At 39.3% G+C, this 19,075-nt stretch overlaps 1 protein-coding gene and 1 long non-coding RNA gene across 4 annotated transcripts; both read left to right on the plus strand.

Moving 5' to 3' along the window:
* Positions 1 to 840: 840 nt before the first annotated feature.
* On the plus strand, positions 841 to 13,833 carry atp6v0a1a (ATPase H+ transporting V0 subunit a1a). 3 transcript variants are annotated; one of them, XM_088437505.1, is made up of 22 exons: positions 841 to 972; positions 3,052 to 3,214; positions 3,629 to 3,707; positions 4,412 to 4,509; positions 4,605 to 4,733; positions 5,028 to 5,110; positions 5,180 to 5,306; positions 5,856 to 5,938; positions 6,014 to 6,107; positions 6,188 to 6,400; positions 7,471 to 7,621; positions 7,723 to 7,862; positions 7,968 to 8,134; positions 8,215 to 8,305; positions 8,982 to 9,100; positions 9,180 to 9,396; positions 9,481 to 9,588; positions 10,395 to 10,502; positions 10,910 to 10,954; positions 11,189 to 11,306; positions 11,643 to 11,814; positions 12,699 to 13,833. In XM_088437505.1, exons 2-22 carry the CDS (start codon positions 3,098 to 3,100, stop codon positions 12,790 to 12,792), a joined length of 2,553 nt encoding a protein of 850 aa, XP_088293631.1. In that variant the 5' UTR covers positions 841 to 972; positions 3,052 to 3,097; the 3' UTR covers positions 12,793 to 13,833. The 3 variants fall into 3 exon arrangements, with proteins under 3 accessions (XP_088293631.1, XP_088293632.1, XP_088293633.1); XM_088437506.1 differs by having other exon boundaries at positions 10,937 to 10,954; XM_088437507.1 differs by lacking the exon at positions 10,910 to 10,954.
* Positions 13,834 to 14,792: 959 nt separating this feature from the next.
* On the plus strand, positions 14,793 to 18,568 carry LOC148410348 (uncharacterized). The gene is made up of 3 exons (XR_015868247.1): positions 14,793 to 14,897; positions 15,515 to 15,581; positions 17,427 to 18,568. It is a non-coding gene; the product is annotated as an uncharacterized LOC148410348 (long non-coding RNA).
* The last annotated feature ends 507 nt before the right edge of the window (positions 18,569 to 19,075 follow it).

The following is a 19,075-nucleotide window of genomic DNA, read 5'->3' on the forward strand; positions in this document are numbered from 1 at the left end:
CAACCTGTGCACATATTCATGAATAGTCAGTGCAATAACGTTAGCTGTAAATGACATTGATTTTCTACACTGCTTGCCCAAATCAGGGTTACAATTGAGTTGCAGCCTATTCCTGATAACTTTACAACCTGAAATTGTATATAATGTTATAAATTAATAGCTCAACCATATTTAACATACATTTTAGATATCAAACTGATTTGTTGATGTATTCTTAGGCCTACTACACTAACCATAATTTATCTTGGTCAAGATGGAGGAGCGTCAGGTGTTAACGTTAGATGATGGCGTTAGGATGAATGCAGTCCTATTCATCGTCTACACATTTGTATAAAAACAACCAGCAAAAAGTATCCATGCATTTTGTTAAGTGCTGTTTTTTTTTTTTTTTGCCTTCTACAATCAGTCAGAATCATTCATTGTTGGCAAAAGGAAAACTCACAAAACCAGTTCGGAAAACTATATTAAAAAGTTAAAATTATGCATATTTAATGACGTATTTAAACAATACTTACGCAGAACAATTCTATTTTGTTATAATATGATAAGGGGCTCTAGAAAACGGATAGATGAATGTTTTAAAACGATATTAAACACAAAGTCTCAAGCAAACCAATTGCTTAGATCTGTACTGCCCTCTTCTGGCCACTATTTTACAACGAACTGTACAGCGGAAAAAACTTTTTTTTTCCGTTGTAAGAAAATTAAACCAATTTTACAAAGTGGCAAAGCATTTCTCTTTCGAATTTAACCATGGAATGAATTTGGCCTTGTTCCACCCCCAAATTATTATTCACTTTTTTTAAAATCAAAATTTGCTCGGAGGTACGTCACGTGACAGGCTATTCCACTTCCGTTTTGAGAAATCGTTGACAAATTTCTTTCGTTCAGAAGTCGTCCACAACAAACAGGACCGAACATCACAACAAGGAAAAATAACACGGCCGAAACGCCGATATCTTCTTCTCAACAGTAAGTACGCCACTTGATAAAATTAGTAGTTGGTTGTTGCACTTCCGAGTTGAATAATTTAGGTTTTTGACAGTCTTCGTAATTAGATATTGATCAACAGGTGCGCAAGTTAGCCATTAGCTATTGTGTAAACACATCATTTTAACCATGCTAATTACCAGACTAATCTCGCAGAACGTGTATTCACTTTATACTTTCTTCCGTACGATGTTCCCAGTGCCAAAACGTTTTGCTGTTTGCGATAGAAAACTATGTGAACGATCTTAAAACGCCAATAAAGTAGTTACATTAGTTAATTCGCGGATTAGCTCTACTGTATATGTGTTCCTCTGACAGTTGACGCTGTAAGTGTTTGCAACAAAACAGGCTACGTTGAATATTGTGCTTAAATTGAGGGAGTAGTAAGACTTGATGGTGCTGCAGGTCACATGTTCCCCTCATAATCCACAGATAAGCCTTGTGTGATCTTTTTTTTCCTCACACTGCTAGGTAGTGTGCCTCTATGACCTAAGGAATCGCTGCTGCCTCCACTTCATCTGACATTTTAGAACCTATCCCTGAACTGTGCCTGATTCAGTCTCGGCTGTCATTCCAGACCAGGACTCACTTTGTGTCATTTCTATTTGCATTGTGCTATTAAGTGTTTGCCAGTGTAACTACATTCCTGCCCAGATCATGGGATCAGCGTGAAGGCAACCGGATTTTCTTTTCTCTACTTGTCACATGGCAACCTCTCGCATGCTGCTGCAAAAATGCACACACTGGTATTTATTACTCTCCATCATTAGTGAATGTCACACTACAATGCTACTCAAGGGAACCTTTCCAAGTGGAGCCAAGCCCCAAAGCAGAACTCCTTCAAACTTATCTTCCAACATTTCTCTTAAAGTAATAATAAATGGTTTACAGACAGTGGTAGTTTATGGCATGTGCATTATTGGCTACATTTTCCTGTGTGTGCAAAACAGAAAAGTGCACATCTGTGGGCATTCTCCAGGCAAGTCAAACCTGTAATTTAACCAACCTGGTGCCAGATGCACAGTCAGGGCATTGTTGAGTTTGCATGCACAACTTGCACACCATTTTTTATTTTCTGTCATTGGCTTTATTTTCATACAGAATGAAAAACACAGTGCATGCCGCTGTAGCATTTTCAATGAACAGTATGCATGTGAGCTGTAATCCCATCTCACTGGCCGCAAATCATTTATTTATCTCCTACAGTAGTGGTTCTCAACCTTCGTTCAAAATTGTGCTCTCTGCAAAATAATTTTTTTCAGCCAAGTATCTCACTGACCAGCGCAAAGCATTCTTGGATGAAAATGAAAAGGCTTAAAACTGAGTTCTGTGCCATCTGTGTCTAATCTTTTGAACCTTTGAACTGCATTTGTAGTGTCGAGGTGTATCTTATTTGCCAACTCCAGAAGACAGATCTCATGTATAGTATTCAGGAAAATTCTCAGTAATGACAATGCATATTCATGCAAAACAAGAAAATGAAGGCATGCAATGTTTTTCAAGAATCATTATAATATAGTTAAGCAATACATTGCTTCATGTTCTGATTACTTTACTCTTACTTTAAAAATAAACTACACTACCTGTCAAGCCTTGAACTAGATTTGCTAGTACCTGCAGAAAACATTTTACAAAAAAAAGTGTATATACCTCTATTTTAGAACCACTGCTCTACATACATTTACATTAGATTTAAATGTGCCATATTTTACAAATAGATAACTACAACATTTGCTTCTCAGCAAAACTCCAAGCTCCATGATTTACAACCAGCCTCAGATTTTGAAATTTGTTAAGTTACGGTACTCTCTTTTTTTTTTTTTTTTTACTTATTTTTATTTATTTATTTATTTGTGTATGCACAGTTCGTGGGCCAAATTTTATTACAGGAGAAAGAGATTACCCTCAAGGTAAACAACACAGGAGTGTAATAAATAAATGAATAACCAAAGCTAGCTGCCCACTTTTGAAGAGGCGAGAAACAATGCTTGTGGATAGTGAATCGCATACAGGCAGGATGTCACTGTAAATTTGGCTTATGTGATTATTTTTATGTTGTAGGTGATCTTTCCATCCTGAAGGGTGTGCCGGGGCACCCACCGCGAACATGGGGGAACTCTTCCGGAGCGAAGAGATGACGCTGGCGCAGCTCTTCCTCCAGTCGGAGGCGGCCTACTGCTGTGTCAGTGAGCTGGGAGAGATTGGGATGGTGCAGTTTCGTGATGTGAGTCGCCTATTCTAATGTGGATTATCTGCCTGTGTTGTCAAAATGGCCATGATGTAAGTAGAAGGGTAAGGTTCAGGAAGACTGCCGAGCATCCCAATCATGTGCTCACAGCTGACGCTTCATTCCTCACATGAGAACACCCACTCCTGACTATTCCTAAGGGAAGCATTGTGCTGGAGATGGATCATGTTGTATATCCATTGAAAAAAAATACTTTCGTGTCAAATAATGGTTGCTTATTTGTAACTTAGTTCTAACTGTATGACACTTATTTGGAGACAGACAAAATGGAAAATTGCAAAATTTTAAATGAAATTTTAAAGTAGAGCTGGGGTTTTTATTTTGAGGAAATATGGTTCCACAGTGTTATAAAGATATGAGAAAATGTGCTTGTTGTGTTTTGTGTCGCAGTTGAATCCTGATGTGAACGTGTTCCAGCGCAAGTTTGTCAATGAAGTGCGTCGATGTGAAGAAATGGACCGCAAACTGAGTAAGTCGTGCCTGGTTATAGCAAGGAACTTTTCTTATATATTACGTGATTATGGTAGTTTGAGGGGGAGGAAAATTATTTTGACTTTTTTTTACTCCATTTACAAATGATAAAAAAACACCATATGGGGTCCTTGGGTTTTATGAAGATTAGGTCATAACTTGTATACAGTAATGTAGGACTTCAACCGATAATTAGTTTAAAAATTCATCTCATCTTATTATTTGTTTATCTGATGAATTGATTAACCCGTTTTTTTTTTTTTTTTAAAGAATCATTTCCATTCCTTTATGGAATAAAAATGAAATTGCAGAAAATCCTCTAACAATTATTTTGATTATATTTGGTTTCTGATACATAATACATAATATGTCAGCAATATGTCTACAATGTTGATCATTGTTTTCCAAAGTAAAAGTCATAGAGAACTAAAGAAATCTAAGAATATTTCCCATCAAAACTGAAATTCAGAATATTTTAGCTCTCTAAACAATTACCGGGTAATCAAATATCAAAAATATGTATCAATTAATTTGGTTACTGATTAGTTGTTGATGAATAGATTCATTTTTGCACCTCTTATACAAATGCATTCTTCAGATATAAAACAAAAAAAAATGAGGGAGCCCTGTTACTGATGCTCAGAATCATTTATGTTGGTGGAGTTTCCTACGGAAAGCAAAACAATACCGTCTCATTAACAGGGTTTGTGGAGAAGGAGATTAAAAAGGCAGACATTCCGATAGTAGACACGGGTGAGAACCCAGAGGTACCCTTCCCGAGAGACATGATCGATTTGGAGGTGAGAAAGGCAGCGAGGGCACCTTCATTTGCTTTTTCTGAGCGAGTTAAGGGATTCAAAGTTGTTCACTTTCTTTCGTATCTCACCTCCCTCAGGCCACATTTGAGAAGCTTGAGAACGAACTGAAGGAAATCAACACCAACCAGGAAGCGCTGAAGAAGAACTTCCTGGAGCTGACCGAGCTCAAGCACATTCTGCGTCGCACACAGCAGTTTTTTGATGAGGTCAGCAGACCAGCACACACGCTTGAAGGCAAAACAGGATGTGACATATTTCTCAAACTTAGCGTCTCGATTGCAGCCAAGTGTCTGTTTTTCTGCACCTTTGCTCGGGACATCAGTGCCACTTGACCGCCTCCACAAACATCATTGTCTTGTCTGCATGTGTTGAGTTTTCTTTAATGAGTTGAAATGAGCCGTGATGGAGGTTAATCATTTAACTTGCCGTTCATCTGTTAACTTTCTATGTTGCTCCTCATCCCTGTCTTGTTGTTTTACTGTTTTTACAAACTAATACAGATGGAAGACCCCACTCTGCTGGAGGAGTCCTCCACCTTACTGGACCCTAATGAGGTCAATCGAGGGACTCCCCTCAGGCTTGGGTAAGCCCTACCATTGGAGGGTTTAACCTTGTCAAAGGGTGCACAAAAGTTACTGTGTCCTTTTAACAGATTTGTTGCTGGAGTCATCGGAAGGGAGCGCATCCCCACATTTGAGAGGATGCTTTGGCGAGTCTGCAGAGGAAATGTGTTTTTAAGGCAGGCAGATATCGAAGACCCTCTGGAGGACCCTACTTCGGTCAGTCTGCAGTCAGCGCAGTTGAAATTGATTTTTTCATACTTAAAGATAATATTCAATGGTAAAGACGGCCCAGTTAACATGGATCTTTGATGTTTATAACCCTGAGTTTGCACTGAATGAGTGGAAGTTGACCTACAAAATTTAAACTGTTCCTTCTCAAAGTATGTCATTTAAATGTTGTCTTACAACTATGGTTTATAGGTCACTTTCCACCCTTAGTTTGCCTGTATTCAGGGCATTTTTCTAGCGGAAGCAGCACTTCATCATCAAGCCATTGAATCACACCTGTCAACTAGTGTGCTGATCTATGTATGTGGTGCATGCACCAGACACATTGGAAAACACAAGCCCATCACAAGTTGTCAACATTTCTGATTGCCTAATAACAGATGAATTTTGGACCAGGGCAGCTCCTAACTGATTATTGACTTGGCTTGTTTCATTTCACATTTGATGGGTGTGCAGACACTCCAGAGATCCAAATGAAAAGTCTGAATTTTTTATAATGCCTTTTTAATAATAACTTGATGTTTCATGTGTTCACAGGGTGATCAGGTCCACAAGTCTGTCTTCATCATTTTCTTTCAGGGAGACCAGCTGAAGAACAGAGTGAAGAAGATTTGTGAGGGGTGAGTAAACAACGTTGCATTGACGTTTCGTGTCTTTTTTTCTTTTTTTTTTTAACATGTAAACCTTTCTACCAGCTTTCGTGCAACATTGTACCCATGTCCTGAAACACCTCAAGAGAGGAAAGAGATGCTCGCAGGGGTGAACGCTCGTATCGATGACCTGCAAATGGTAATTCCATTAATGCTCACTTTCACGGTCTTACATCATCACACAGTAAGTACACATTTCCCCTTCCACCCTCCCTCAAGGTGCTTAACCAAACAGAGGACCACAGACAGCGGGTCCTGCAGGCTGCAGCCAAGGCTGTGCGTGTGTGGTTCATCAAGGTGAGGAAGATGAAAGCCATCTACCACACCCTCAACTTGTGCAACATTGACGTCACCCAGAAGTGTCTCATTGCTGAAGTGTGGTGTCCCGTCTCCGACCTGGACTCCATACAATTTGCTCTGCGTAGGGGCACGGTGAGTGGCCGGACAAATTCACATTAATTGGCCACAAAGAGGTCCATGTGCATTATCCAGTGCGAACAAAGAAATAGTTAAGATTCTACTTTTTTCTTCTTTTTTTTTTTTTTTGCACCTGTTACACAAAATGTTCACAAGTGAGCTGAAGCGTTTTCTAGCTGACTTAGAGCGAGAGGCGTGATTAAATATTGTCATTCAAAAAAAAAAACAAGCACTTTCATAAAACATATTTTCTTGCCTTTCCTGGTATAGCTGTGGAGTGGATAACAATTTTGCCTCACATTATAGGTATTCTGGTTCAAAACTTGGTTTTGGCCTTCCTGTCTAGAGTGTTCTCGGCGTTTTCACTTTTCAAAAATGTGTATGTTAAATTGATTGGAAAATGACTATACATTCCGGCCTCTACACCACTTTTTACCATGATTGTGATAGGTTTGGATTTTTCATAATAGTTACTCTTGTATTTTTTTTAGGCTTTCTTTTTTTTTCAAATTCCAGTTTTAAGTTTGTTTTGAGAGCAAGTTTTAGTTTATTAATTTGCATTTATTTAATATGCTGAATTTCAGTATAGTTTTATTAGTTTTAGTATTTTAAATACATGGCGTATTTGTTGAGTGAACAATGGTGGGGGGGTCACCAAGTTTTGAATAGCAAAGGAAAGTAGAATTCTTAATTCACTAATTCTTAATTGTTAACTACAATTCCTAAAGTAGCTACTGATGTAGAGCCTTATCAAATTAAAAAATGTAAACTTAACCCTGAATGCTAATGTATGAATAATTCACAAAGACAAAAAAACAAATGGCATATTTACTATAGTAATGTACAGTATAAGTTAGTTTTAGAAATGTAGGATGTAGATTCACCTTGTTTTTATCTTTTTCAATAAGCATGTTAGTTTATTTCCCCAAATGTGTTTTCAATTTTAGTTTTCGTTGACTATAGTAACCTCGAGTCTTGCTCACGGTCTGCTGGGTTATGCTCTAGCTCACTGGCGCCCTTAAAGAGAACAAACCTGTAAATAAATAAAAAAAAGGTTAGTGTACGTTTGATGCTGTGTCACTCAGGAGAAGAGTGGCTCCACCGTGCCTTCCATCCTGAACAGGATGCAGACCAAACAGACCCCGCCCACATACAACAAGACAAACAAGCTCACCGCAGGCTTTCAAAACATTGTGGACGCCTACGGAATTGGTAGCTACCGGGAGATCAATCCAGGTATGCCTGCGTGGTCGGCTTGTATGACTTCACACTTCCCGACTACCTGTCTCGTCATCCATGATGTCTCCTCCCCTCCATCCGGTGTGCACCCACTCCAGCTCCATACACCATCATTACCTTCCCCTTCCTGTTCGCCGTCATGTTTGGTGACCTGGGTCACGGCGTACTCATGACCTGCGCCGCTCTGTACCTAGTAGTGCGAGAGAGCCGGCTGATCGCTCAGAAGTACGACAATGAGGTATCCACCCTCATGTTCCACCATCTGTTCTATCATATTCATCCTTACATCTTCTCAGTGAGATGTGGCAAGAGATTAATTGTTTTAACCGCTGTTTTGTGTCAGATGTTCAGTATGGTGTTCGCGGGGCGCTACATCATCCTGATGATGGGCATTTTCTCCATCTACACGGGCATCATCTACAATGACTGCTTCTCCAAGTCACTCAATGTCTTTGGCTCGGGCTGGAGCGTGCGGCCCATGTTCGACGCCCGCGTCGGAGGCAACTGGACGTAAGTGTCGTGGCGTGCCCAGGAAAGTTTGCTCTTTTTTTTTTTCTTTTTTTTTTTTGACATATTTCTCATGGTTTCAGGTTTGAAACACTTGACGGCAACAAAGTTTTGCAGTTAGATCCAGCTATAGACGGCGTGTTCAAAGGGCCGTACCCCATTGGCATTGATCCGGTAATTTGTCTGCTTCTTTGCGATGTGAGATTAAGTATTGGGTTAGCCATCCACACATTTTCTACAGCGGCTTATCCTCACAAGGGTCGCAGGCTTGCTCGTGCCTATTGCAGCTGGCTCTGGGCAGCAGGCGAGGGTCACCCTAAATGCCAGTCAATTGCAGGGCATACAGAGACGAAAAACCACTCTTGCACCCAATCACAGCTAAGGACAATTACAATACACTTGCCATGCATGTTTTTGGAATGTGGGAGGAAGCTGGAGTGCCCAGAGAAGTATTGGGACATTTATGTGAAAAGAGAAATTCACAACTTGCATGAAGAATAGCCTCCACTCTCGTGGAAAAGCCTTTTTACAAGTTTATGACAAGTCTTAATTTTTATTTCTCTCTTTCCCTCCCCACACTAAACTAATTTAAGAAAGAATGTTTGGACTCTATTGAGTTGTTCCCCATTTTTATAAGAATATACTTGTTCAAAGATCACTAGATAAACATTCAATACTCATTAATACCCCAGCTCCATTCTCAAATCCAGTTCTTTCTAGGACTTATCCTATTTTATATTTATTATTCTTTTTAACTGTAAATATATAGTGCTTTTGTAGTTGTTTTTACTTTGTACGCACTGTAAAATATGATTATAAACAGTACATTAAACAGAGTCTCATCCATCAGATCTGGAATATTGCAACAAACAAGCTGACCTTTTTGAACTCCTTCAAGATGAAGATGTCGATCATTCTGGGTGTCATCCATATGCTATTTGGCGTCACTCTCAGTCTCTTCAACCACCTGTGAGCAGTTCTCACCTCAACATCTCCTTCTCGTTACTTCCCGTCAAGCTGTCAACACTCTTTTTGTTCTTCCTCATAGTTATTTCAAGAAGCCACTGAACATTTACTTGGGCTTCATTCCTGAGATTGTCTTCATGTCCAGCCTCTTCGGCTACCTGGTTCTCCTCATATTTTACAAGTGGCTCTCGTACAACGTGCGCCTGTCACGTGACGCTCCCAGTCTCCTCATTGCATTCATCAACATGTTCCTCTTCAACTATAGCGACCCGACCGTCAAGCCTCTCTACACGGGACAGGTCAGCAGCGCCTCCTGTAGGTAAAATCATTACCATTTTAGTGTAAAAATGAGCGTAAATTTCTTCCTTTGTTTCTCTTCACAGCAAGCCCTGCAGACCCTTCTGGTGCTCATTGCCTTGGCATGTGTTCCTTGCATGTTGATTGTGAAAACTCTGGTCCTGCGGAGACAATATTTGTGGCGTAAAAACCTGGTAAGATGCATACTGGAACCTTTCTCACAAAATAGCACACACCAACAAAGACAACCATACACAACATTAATCTCAAGAGTAAAAAAAAGAACAAATGGTTTAATAATTAGAGATGAAAATAGTGAGGAAAATGTAGAGTGACTATTTGTTATTTAGTCAAAACAGCATTATAAAGTAAAATGCCGGTTTAGTTAAAGTCCGGCCTTCCCCACCACAAAATGCACAATCAGCAGCGGACAGAAGCGGCGCCAAAAAACAGACTAAACTAAGTCTATAACCGTTAAAAAATAAATTAAATATGTTCCAAAACAGCAAAGTTATTTCATGGACACCCTGCAGTCAGGCCACAGAATCCCGGGGGTCCGCAGACTCCATTTTGAGAACCACTGCTTTATACAGTATTGAGTGACTAAGGGAACTCTAAAGAAAAACTTGTCTTAACTCTGTAATGTGTAGTTGGATAAATGTGGAACAAAACATTGTTTCAAATAAAGAAAATTAAAATGATTGTTTAAAATGCAACAAACCATCGAAATTTCCATCTTTCATGTTTAGATAGCTCACATAAGCAAACAAAAAAAAGAACAAGTTTATATAAACCTACATAATTTATAACAGACCTGTGTAGAGCAGTTTTGATGCAGTCCAATAAACAATATCATCTTAGTCAAGTCATGGACAGAATAAGAAGAACAAAACACACCGTCCATCCCTAACATATACTAACTAAGTCATAATCAATGAAAGTTCATATTAAAATCCCCCTGTATAATAGTCCCTCTCAAAAGTTGCCTGTTGTGCCACAGGGCACACAGAACTTTGGTGGCATCCGGGTGGGCAACGGGCCCACTGAGGACGAGGCAGAAATCATCCAGCATGACCAGCTGTCTCAACACTCCGAAGACGAGCCTGAGGTGAGGTTGCCTTTGAATGATGTTTTTTGTAAGCCGAAACCAGCCTGTTTCAATTACAAACATCCATTATGTATGAAGATGCTCATGTTGCTGGTCCTTGTGTTCAAATACAGTTGAATAGAATTTCTGAGGTCAAATGAGAACTAGTCTGGTTTCCTCCAGTGTGTTTAGCCCCCCTCCCCCCTCCCCTTTTGCATTACTTAGCCCAGAATGAGGTAAACAAGATGTATTAGACAAGACAAACACAAGACAATAATTTTAAATTTTGATCCCCCAAAAAATCTGAGATTTTAACTGCATTAAAAGACATGCTAAAGTGACTCACAAGTTTTCACTTTTTCCATGTCTAACCTATTTCTTCCATGGCTGTTTGCTGTGTTTGTGTGTGTGTGTGGTTAATAATCAAGCGTTGCCTTCTTTCGTCTGCTTTCAAGGCCCGCGAGGAGGAAGAGGTAGGACCTGAAGCCTACCACTTGCCCTTTCCCACTGCATGTGCTATCTCTCCCTCAGCTTTGTCCCCTCCCTTGTGTTGTGGTGGTGTATGTTTTGGGATGACGCGGATGCATAACTTTGCTTAAGGGTTCACTTTGGTTCACGGCTGGTGTTTCTTATCGTCACAATTCCCGACCGACTTCGAGATGCTTTGCCAAAGTCCACCAAACTGACCGACATGTCTTGTCTTTCAGTTTAACTTTGCAGATGTGGCCGTGCATCAGGCGATACATACTATCGAATATTGCCTCGGTTGCATCTCCAACACGGCCTCCTACCTCAGGCTTTGGGCTCTCAGTCTGGCTCATGCACGTAAGTCCTTATTATATGTTTCTTGTTTATTAGCATAAAATGGTGGTCACGTCCAATCTTTGATCAGGTGACGGGGATCGGGATATCCTTGTTCGTAGGTGTTAATGTGAGTTTGGATTTTTTTCTGTGTAAAGAAAAACATTTTCAAAATCCAAAGGCACATTGGTGTTCAATGTGGTCTTCAGCAACCATGCATTGCCAAATTTGTTTATGATGTTGTCAATGAAAAAAAAAAAAAACTTTCAATAGCAGCTGAACCTCATAAGAAATCCAGTCTGACTGTGAAAGCACAAGATCCCTGCTGATAAATGACACGGTGACTGTTTTATGATGCAGAATTGTCCGAGGTGTTGTGGTCCATGGTGATGCACATCGGGCTCTCCACACGCAGCGTGGCCGGCTTCTTCCTGCTCTCAATCGTCTTTTGCTTCTTCGCCGTGCTCACGGTGGCCATCCTGCTCATCATGGAGGGCCTGTCAGCTTTCTTGCACGCGCTGCGACTGCACTGGTGAGCACCGGACTGCATTTATTGTTATGGATTTTTTATTTTCTCAACTCAAGGTAATTTCACACATTGGCACTGCTGCTGGGAGTTCAAATGGAGATCTTTAAGTTTTTACCTTTTGAGGGTATATTTGAGGGAATACTTCATATCACTTAGGTTTGCTTTGAATTGTAACATAAACCTTAAAGTGAAATTCATTTTATGGTCACTCTGAGGGAAACAATGACAGATTTAGATACTTGGTAAATCTGAATTCTTTTTTAAATTTTTTTTGTCCAGAAAAGTAACATTAATTAGTATTTATTAATAAGTTTGCCTAATTGATAGAAAAGCAATCCCAAAACATTAGTTTGTTCGTGTTAAACGTTTGAAGTACACATATTTGATATATCAGCAAAGTAAAATACAAAACTTTGTAACAACTAAGTGTATTTTCGAAAAGTAATTTTTAATAGATTGTTTTGTTTTCTTTTGACTTGAACATTTTAAAAAGAATATGTTCATTTAAAACACTTTTTTATTTAGTAGTAAGAGAATATGGCCCTTGAATTTTATATTTAACTGACTTGATTTTTTTTTTATTTGTGAATATTAGAACAACTTTTTCATGTAACATGTATCATGCGCACTCTGCTGTTCCATAAACAATGTCAGCTCTTCAAGTAACATCGCCATGTTTGTTTAAAAATAGAGCCTGATCACTTTCCAGACAGGAAGTAGGCTTCACATTCTTGGGTGCTGGTCCAAGTCTTGTATCGTGCTACTGTGGGGATGGGGCCCCAGTGGAATGGAGAGCAAGGGTCGTGAGCAACATGCTTGGCCCAGCATTCCTGTAAAAACCTCCGTCGCACATTTACCTTGTTGTTTGTGTCAATGTGTGTACGCAGGGTGGAGTTCCAGAACAAGTTTTACTCGGGTCAGGGCTTCAAGTTCCTCCCTTTCACCTTTGAAAGCATCCTGGATGGAAAATATGAAGACTGAGCTCACCCCATCTATGTGTGTGTGAGTGTGTGTGTTCGTGTCCTGTAATATTGTTTGTTGAAACAGGTCAAATGCATTTTTTCCCCCCACGCTTGAAAACAATTGCCAGGTGTCTTTATCTAAGATCTCGTGACAATCTTCGGGTAAAGTGCTGAAAGGATAAAGAATTATAGTACACTTAAAATCCATTTTATTACCCTTTTGTTGCCACGACGACTGGGGACCAAACTAGGGCGTGATGCTAACTTTTCGGGCAAATTTCTGAGAATTGGTTGGCAAATTTTCATGATGTTATTGGAGACTGAAATTTTCCTCATAGTTGAAAATGTTCACCAAAGTCTGATCAGACTGCAACTCAATGGCGCTTGTACAAAGTCATCAGTAACTACGGTATTTGCATACAAATGTAATTGTATTTTCATCGGTGGAGGTACACTTCATCCCTAAGCTGCTGAAACACACTTTGCAAAAGTGAAGCAGGAGCATGAATCTGAAGGTTGCAGTGTAGAGACATTAGAGTACTGTCTATACCGTTACTCAACTGGTAACACTAAGCTAATGCTGATCTGAGCTAAAGGTGTAGGTATATTTATACAGCTTGCTTGATGCATTTTCATAAATCAAATGATAACAAAAGATGTGTTTGGTTGTTTCATTTCACACTTGATGGGAGGGCAACTAAAGACTTCCAACTAATTTGTATGCAAGTCACTTTTCATCACATCCCCACTTTAAATATCTCTAAGAAACGGCATCTGGAATCAGCAGCCATTCTAGTAGCATTATCGTTCATGTCTGCGTGTCATGTTTGTTGTCTGAAAATTATTTATGAGTGTTTTGGTGAATGTTTTAGAGCAACATCAGTAAATGTGCACTAGTCAGTTGCAAAGGCCCACAAAAAGGGAAATAGTGTACCAGGACCTATGTCATAAAAATGACGACCAAGTGTCGTTATTGCGGATGCTCGCCTGGATCTTTGGTGGCTCCTCTTGCTGGTTGTGTGTTTACGGCGAATTTGTCCTCAATAAAAGTGGGAAGAGATGCTGGTGGTTGTTTGTTTTTGCAATGCATGACGTCAAACCGAAACTGAAGTTATAGTACTCATATGTACAATTGCTCAAACACTTTTAAGACAAGGAAATTGAGAACCTGCGATGCACTTTCTCATATTGGCATAATTGCATTTTGAATCATATTTAATATACATTATATATCTTCTGTTTTTAACTGTAGCTCATATTTATAATGTAATCATACCTTTTCTAGGGGAGTTCACTTATTACAAATCGAACTTTTTTTTTTTTTTTTTACATATTACAATAAAATTAAATTTTCAATTCCAATTACTGCATAGTTATTACCAATTACCCCTTTCTCATTGTTAGTAGTAATAGGTACTTAAAAGGTAGAATATAGCTTTTAAAAAAAAACCGCTATCTCGCCTCACAGTGGCGCTATTGATCAACTGGAATCTTCTCGACGAGCTCCACAAGCTCGATTGACGACCTAAGATGTTTTATACGTGGCAGCACGACAGGTTAACGTCACGTTTGCATGTTTTCTTAACCGTTTGTAAAGTAAACATTCATATTAGAAGTGCTTTCGTCAGTGCAACAGTCTCATGCCTGTGGTGGTGGTGGTGTTAAGCTTCCAAACAGAAGGATCCACTTTGTTGCTCCTGGCATCAGGAGATAAGAGTTTGATGTTTTTAAAATTTGTATTGATAGGGACATTTCAATCTGACATGAACGATGTGGGTGGCTGATTTTCTAATATGGGATGGTACTGTGGTTTCGTGAAGTTCTTTGGTGATCTTTTGCTTCTAACTGAAAACATTCTCAAATCATGCGTTTCCATTGAATTGAATAGGAATTCAAATAATACGTTCAAATCTCTCAAATATAATCACAACGATTAAAGGGAATTTGATTAGTTAAACCACTTTCATGCATGCATTGTATGTGTTTTTTTTCCTCCTGTCTTTTTTTGTTCACCAGGTAGCAGTATTATTCACAGATTAGTGATTTGAAGACGAGTCCACTGCAACCAAGCAGCAGTAATATGACTTGCATTTTTTCCCTGCAGAGGATAAAAACTATATTCTCGTGAGTAATTTGTGCTATGGGTGTGTGCTTTTCCCATTTGTGTTCAAATTAAAGAGTTGAACGTTTTTTAAGGACAGTACCATTGGTGCTAGTTTTGTGAGCCTATCTTGGCACCTTACATCACTACTAACTGATTTTCATTTGAAAAAAATCAAGTGAATTGGTTTGTGGCCACAAAATGTTGAACACATTGTTTCAAAGATCACATATATTTGTAAAATCTGATCTAAAACAACCATTAATTGAGTTAAATATGAGGCCCCCTCAAAATCGCTGCTTCTGGGTTTTTTTTTTTTTTTTTTGTGGATACAGTAGGTACTAGCAAGCAGCAACCCCAGTGAGGATAAGTGGCAATAAAAAATGCATGGAAGGAAAGAAGATTGCTCAATATGCCTGAACATCCATCCATCCATCCATCCATTTTCTACAGCTTATCCTCACAAGGGTCTCAGGCTTGCTGGTGCATATCCCAGCAGTCTTCGGGCAGTGGCGGGGGACACCCTGAACTGTATGCCAGCCAATTGCAGGGCATACAGAGGCCAACAACCATTCACACAACCAATCACAGCTAAGAACAATTTAGTGTGTGCAATACACCTGCCATGCATGTTTTTTAGAGTTTGGGAGGAAGCCGGAGAGAACTCACGCGGGCTCGGGGAGAACATGCAAACTCCACACAGGAAGGTCAGATTCAGATTCAGCTGGATTCAAACTTGGGTACCTTAACCGTGTGACGGCTGTGGAAACCATTGCACCACCGAGCCGCCACTCAAACACCAATTGGTTTTAAAAAAGCGTTTCTTTAACATTGGGTTTACCCTGAAATTCTCAGCACCTCACTTTAGAAAAAAAAAAAAATCCCCAGCCTAAAGAGCTAATAAACAGTAGCATGTTGTCTTTCTGACACCTTGGGAGGCCTAGCCAGTAAAAGCAAATGATGAGGAACATCATGTTCTCTTTCCTGTGTAGCTCTTTAGTGTGGGGGTGGATGAAGGGATAAAAGGGGGGGGGTAGCCACAACAATCCCAAGTAATAATAGATAATAGAGCTCTTTATTTATATTCCCTTTTTTTTCTTGGAACTTAATTTAATTTGATATTTCTCAGGGTCTCATCACACAAGCAGGAATGAAGAGTCGCTTGCATAAGCGACCCTGCAATTCCCGCCGTGTTTACACTTCCCAAAGCTTATTATTGGGTCGCTTTATCTCAAGCAAACTGCAAAGAGCACTTTAGTTGGACTGGACTGTCTTGAAAGAATGCTGGCTTTACTTTTAACTCATTCAATCCCAAAGACAAGTTTTTTTTTTTTTAAGTTTTTCAAGTCCAGACATTCCATTTTTTTTTAGGTTTTTGCCTAAAGGAGGACCTAAAAAATGGCTAGTACTAAATAAATTAGGTACTAAAGTAATCTATGATAGTAATTGAATATGTACTAAAGTAACTGATTAGTATAATTTAGCATTTAATTACCTAAAGTAATCAATTATTTGATTCATTTACTACCAGCCATTTTTAGACCCTTGTTCAGCCAAACACTTGAAAATTTTCGAACAACCCAAAAAACAAAAAACAAAACAGGGATCGAATGTCTGGATTCCAAAAAAAAAAGCGTAAACATGTCTTTGGGAACGAATGAGTTAATAAGCTTACAGTGAATGCTACAGGCAGTCAAACATTGTTTTTGTTTTGTTTTTTTAACTGAGAAATTTTGTTCATACTTTGACTCTAAATTTTGCTTAAAAGAACATTTAGACCACACGATTTTGTTTTCTTAATTCCCTCAATAATGTCATTATACAGTGGTGCTTTGACTTGGAAGTTTTTGGACTTGCCAGTCTTGGCTCACTTGCTGAATCAAACTGACGAGAGAGAAGAATCAACACTGAAACGTGACTAATTGATTGTGTCCTGCAGCTGTGGTACACTTGTACTTTGAAGTTGTGTGACGTTCAAACAATGCCTAATAGAATGATCCATTGCAGTGCTTGTGTTTGATGTGGAATAAACACAACTTGTATTCTCATGTGAACTTCACCTGGTCCGAATCAAAAGCACACATTTCTCCAAGGGCCACCCAAAATAATACATGGTCCAAAATTGCTGCTCTTTGGGTCAGTGATGACACCCAGGGGTTTGATGGGAAGGTTAAAGCAGTTGACACGGGCCGAGCGTACAAACGGAAGCGCCTTTTTGGCAATGGCGGCGATAACATATTTGTGTGCAACCTGCCTGACCTCTGCCATTGTTTGTGGACTTCTATTTTAGCGAGGAAGTGGTGACCGTGCACACGTTAGCACGCGCTACAGTGCACTCAGTTCATCCAAAAAGCATCTTGTGTAAGAGGTCAACAATGCGTGCTGGCAAATCCAAGAATTTCCTTTGATCTAATGATCTACATTCCTACAAGTATATATATATGTGATATGAGGTGTGTCAGAAATGTTCCAGGACTGGTGGTGTACATACTGTACTGTGCGTGAGAAGAAGCGACAGTTGTAGCTGGTCAACTTTTGCTTTTATCTTTTAGGACATTGGAGTGAGATGATCAAAGCCAAGCATCAAACATTTGATCTTTTGGGTAACAATGTTGTCGGAGACATACCTGTGGCTTTCCAGAACTGCGAAAGGTACACTTTCCCAGAAGTATTATAATCAATCATAAATGCCTAAAAGAAAATTGGTTATTTAGTCTCACTGTCTCTGAAATTGGTTCTGTACCCTCTCATACTTTTGCGTATCGGTTTGAGAAATACCTATACCACGGAGACTTTGAAGTAGGTACAAGCAATAACTATTTTGGAGGCTTGTAATTAGTTTTGTACAAAGACAGAACCTCGAGAGTACAATGTTCTGTCTCTGGGGCGGTACCCTTGAATGTTATGTACCTTGAGAGTCTGGTGACTTTTGCAGTTGGGGAACATACTGTACCTGGCCTAGGAAGAGGTACTTGTACATACAGTCACCTTGGAGTCCTCTCATTAGTACTACAGCATAGCTACTCAAGGATTTGAACATTTAAGAGAAAGAAATTGGACATTGGACACTTGGTCTGAGAAACATCTATGCAATATTATTTAGACTATAAGGCACAAATTATAAACTGCAACAACAATAATTGTACATAAAATCATTTTGTCATGTATAGGCTGCACCGGGCTGTAATTCGCAGGTTGTAACAAAATATATTCACGCAGAAATATTTTACATTGAAGTTTTTTACATTTTTACTTTTCTTTAAAACTTTTTTTTTCAAACTGCGTGGTTACCAACTCAATAGTAACACACCTGATTGTGTTTACTAGAGGATAGTCCTCCCCTGGTGGGGAATAAACCCAACTCAAAATAAATTCTCTGATATCATTTTCTTATGTCCCTTTGTTTACTGGAATTTACTGGTGGCTAGTAAAAAAATGCAGGTATGCCCCGCCAGATTATAAACAGTGGATTCAAAGCGTGAGAAAAAAGTAGCATTTTATAGTCCGAAATTAGCAGTACCTTATATGCCTTGGAAGAGGTCCAAAGTCCTGTAAATAGTCCCACGGCTAACACAATGTTTGAATGAACTTATTTGGGGGTTGACAAACAACAAGGACATGTTTTTCCCTGGGGTTGTAGTCTAAACCTTTTAGCTCTATACCTTCATCGATTCCTACTTTACAAGTATACCTTCGAATGTACAAAAAAGAACGTCCTTGTCTCCAGGGCAGCTTCAGATGTTCTGTTTTTGTACCTTTGACACGTGACATCCATTTTAGTCTCAAAAAAGGAACATAGAGTTGTCATGGAAGCAGCCCTGTGGGGAAAAGGAAGTGTAGATTGAACCTTTTTTACACAGAAATCGTACAAGTAGTTCCTGCGTTCAGTCTGGTTTATTCGCGGTGTTGGTGAGCATTCAAGCATGTGCTTCCAATAACTTCATACAGTAGTAAATATGATGAGCAAATGCAGACCACAAGACCCCTTTCAGTTTTAGTCTGGATGCCTTCATATGCAATACAAATGTCTGTGTTGTCATTTGTATTGTGATGGATATTTATTGGGATGCGGTCAGACAGAACAAGCATTGAGACAGGCTAGAAAGAGAGAAAAGGAACAAAACTAACAGGATAAAGACTGTACAGCTGTCTTTCGGCTGATTTTTTTTTTTTTGCTTTGGTTTGGAAGGGCAAGCAAGCT

The sequence above is a fragment of the Hippichthys cyanospilos genome, chromosome 16 (genome assembly GCF_059441005.1).
Source record: "Hippichthys cyanospilos isolate Australia breed blue-spotted pipefish chromosome 16, RoL_Hcya_1.0, whole genome shotgun sequence".
NCBI lineage: Eukaryota > Metazoa > Chordata > Actinopteri > Syngnathiformes > Syngnathidae > Hippichthys > Hippichthys cyanospilos.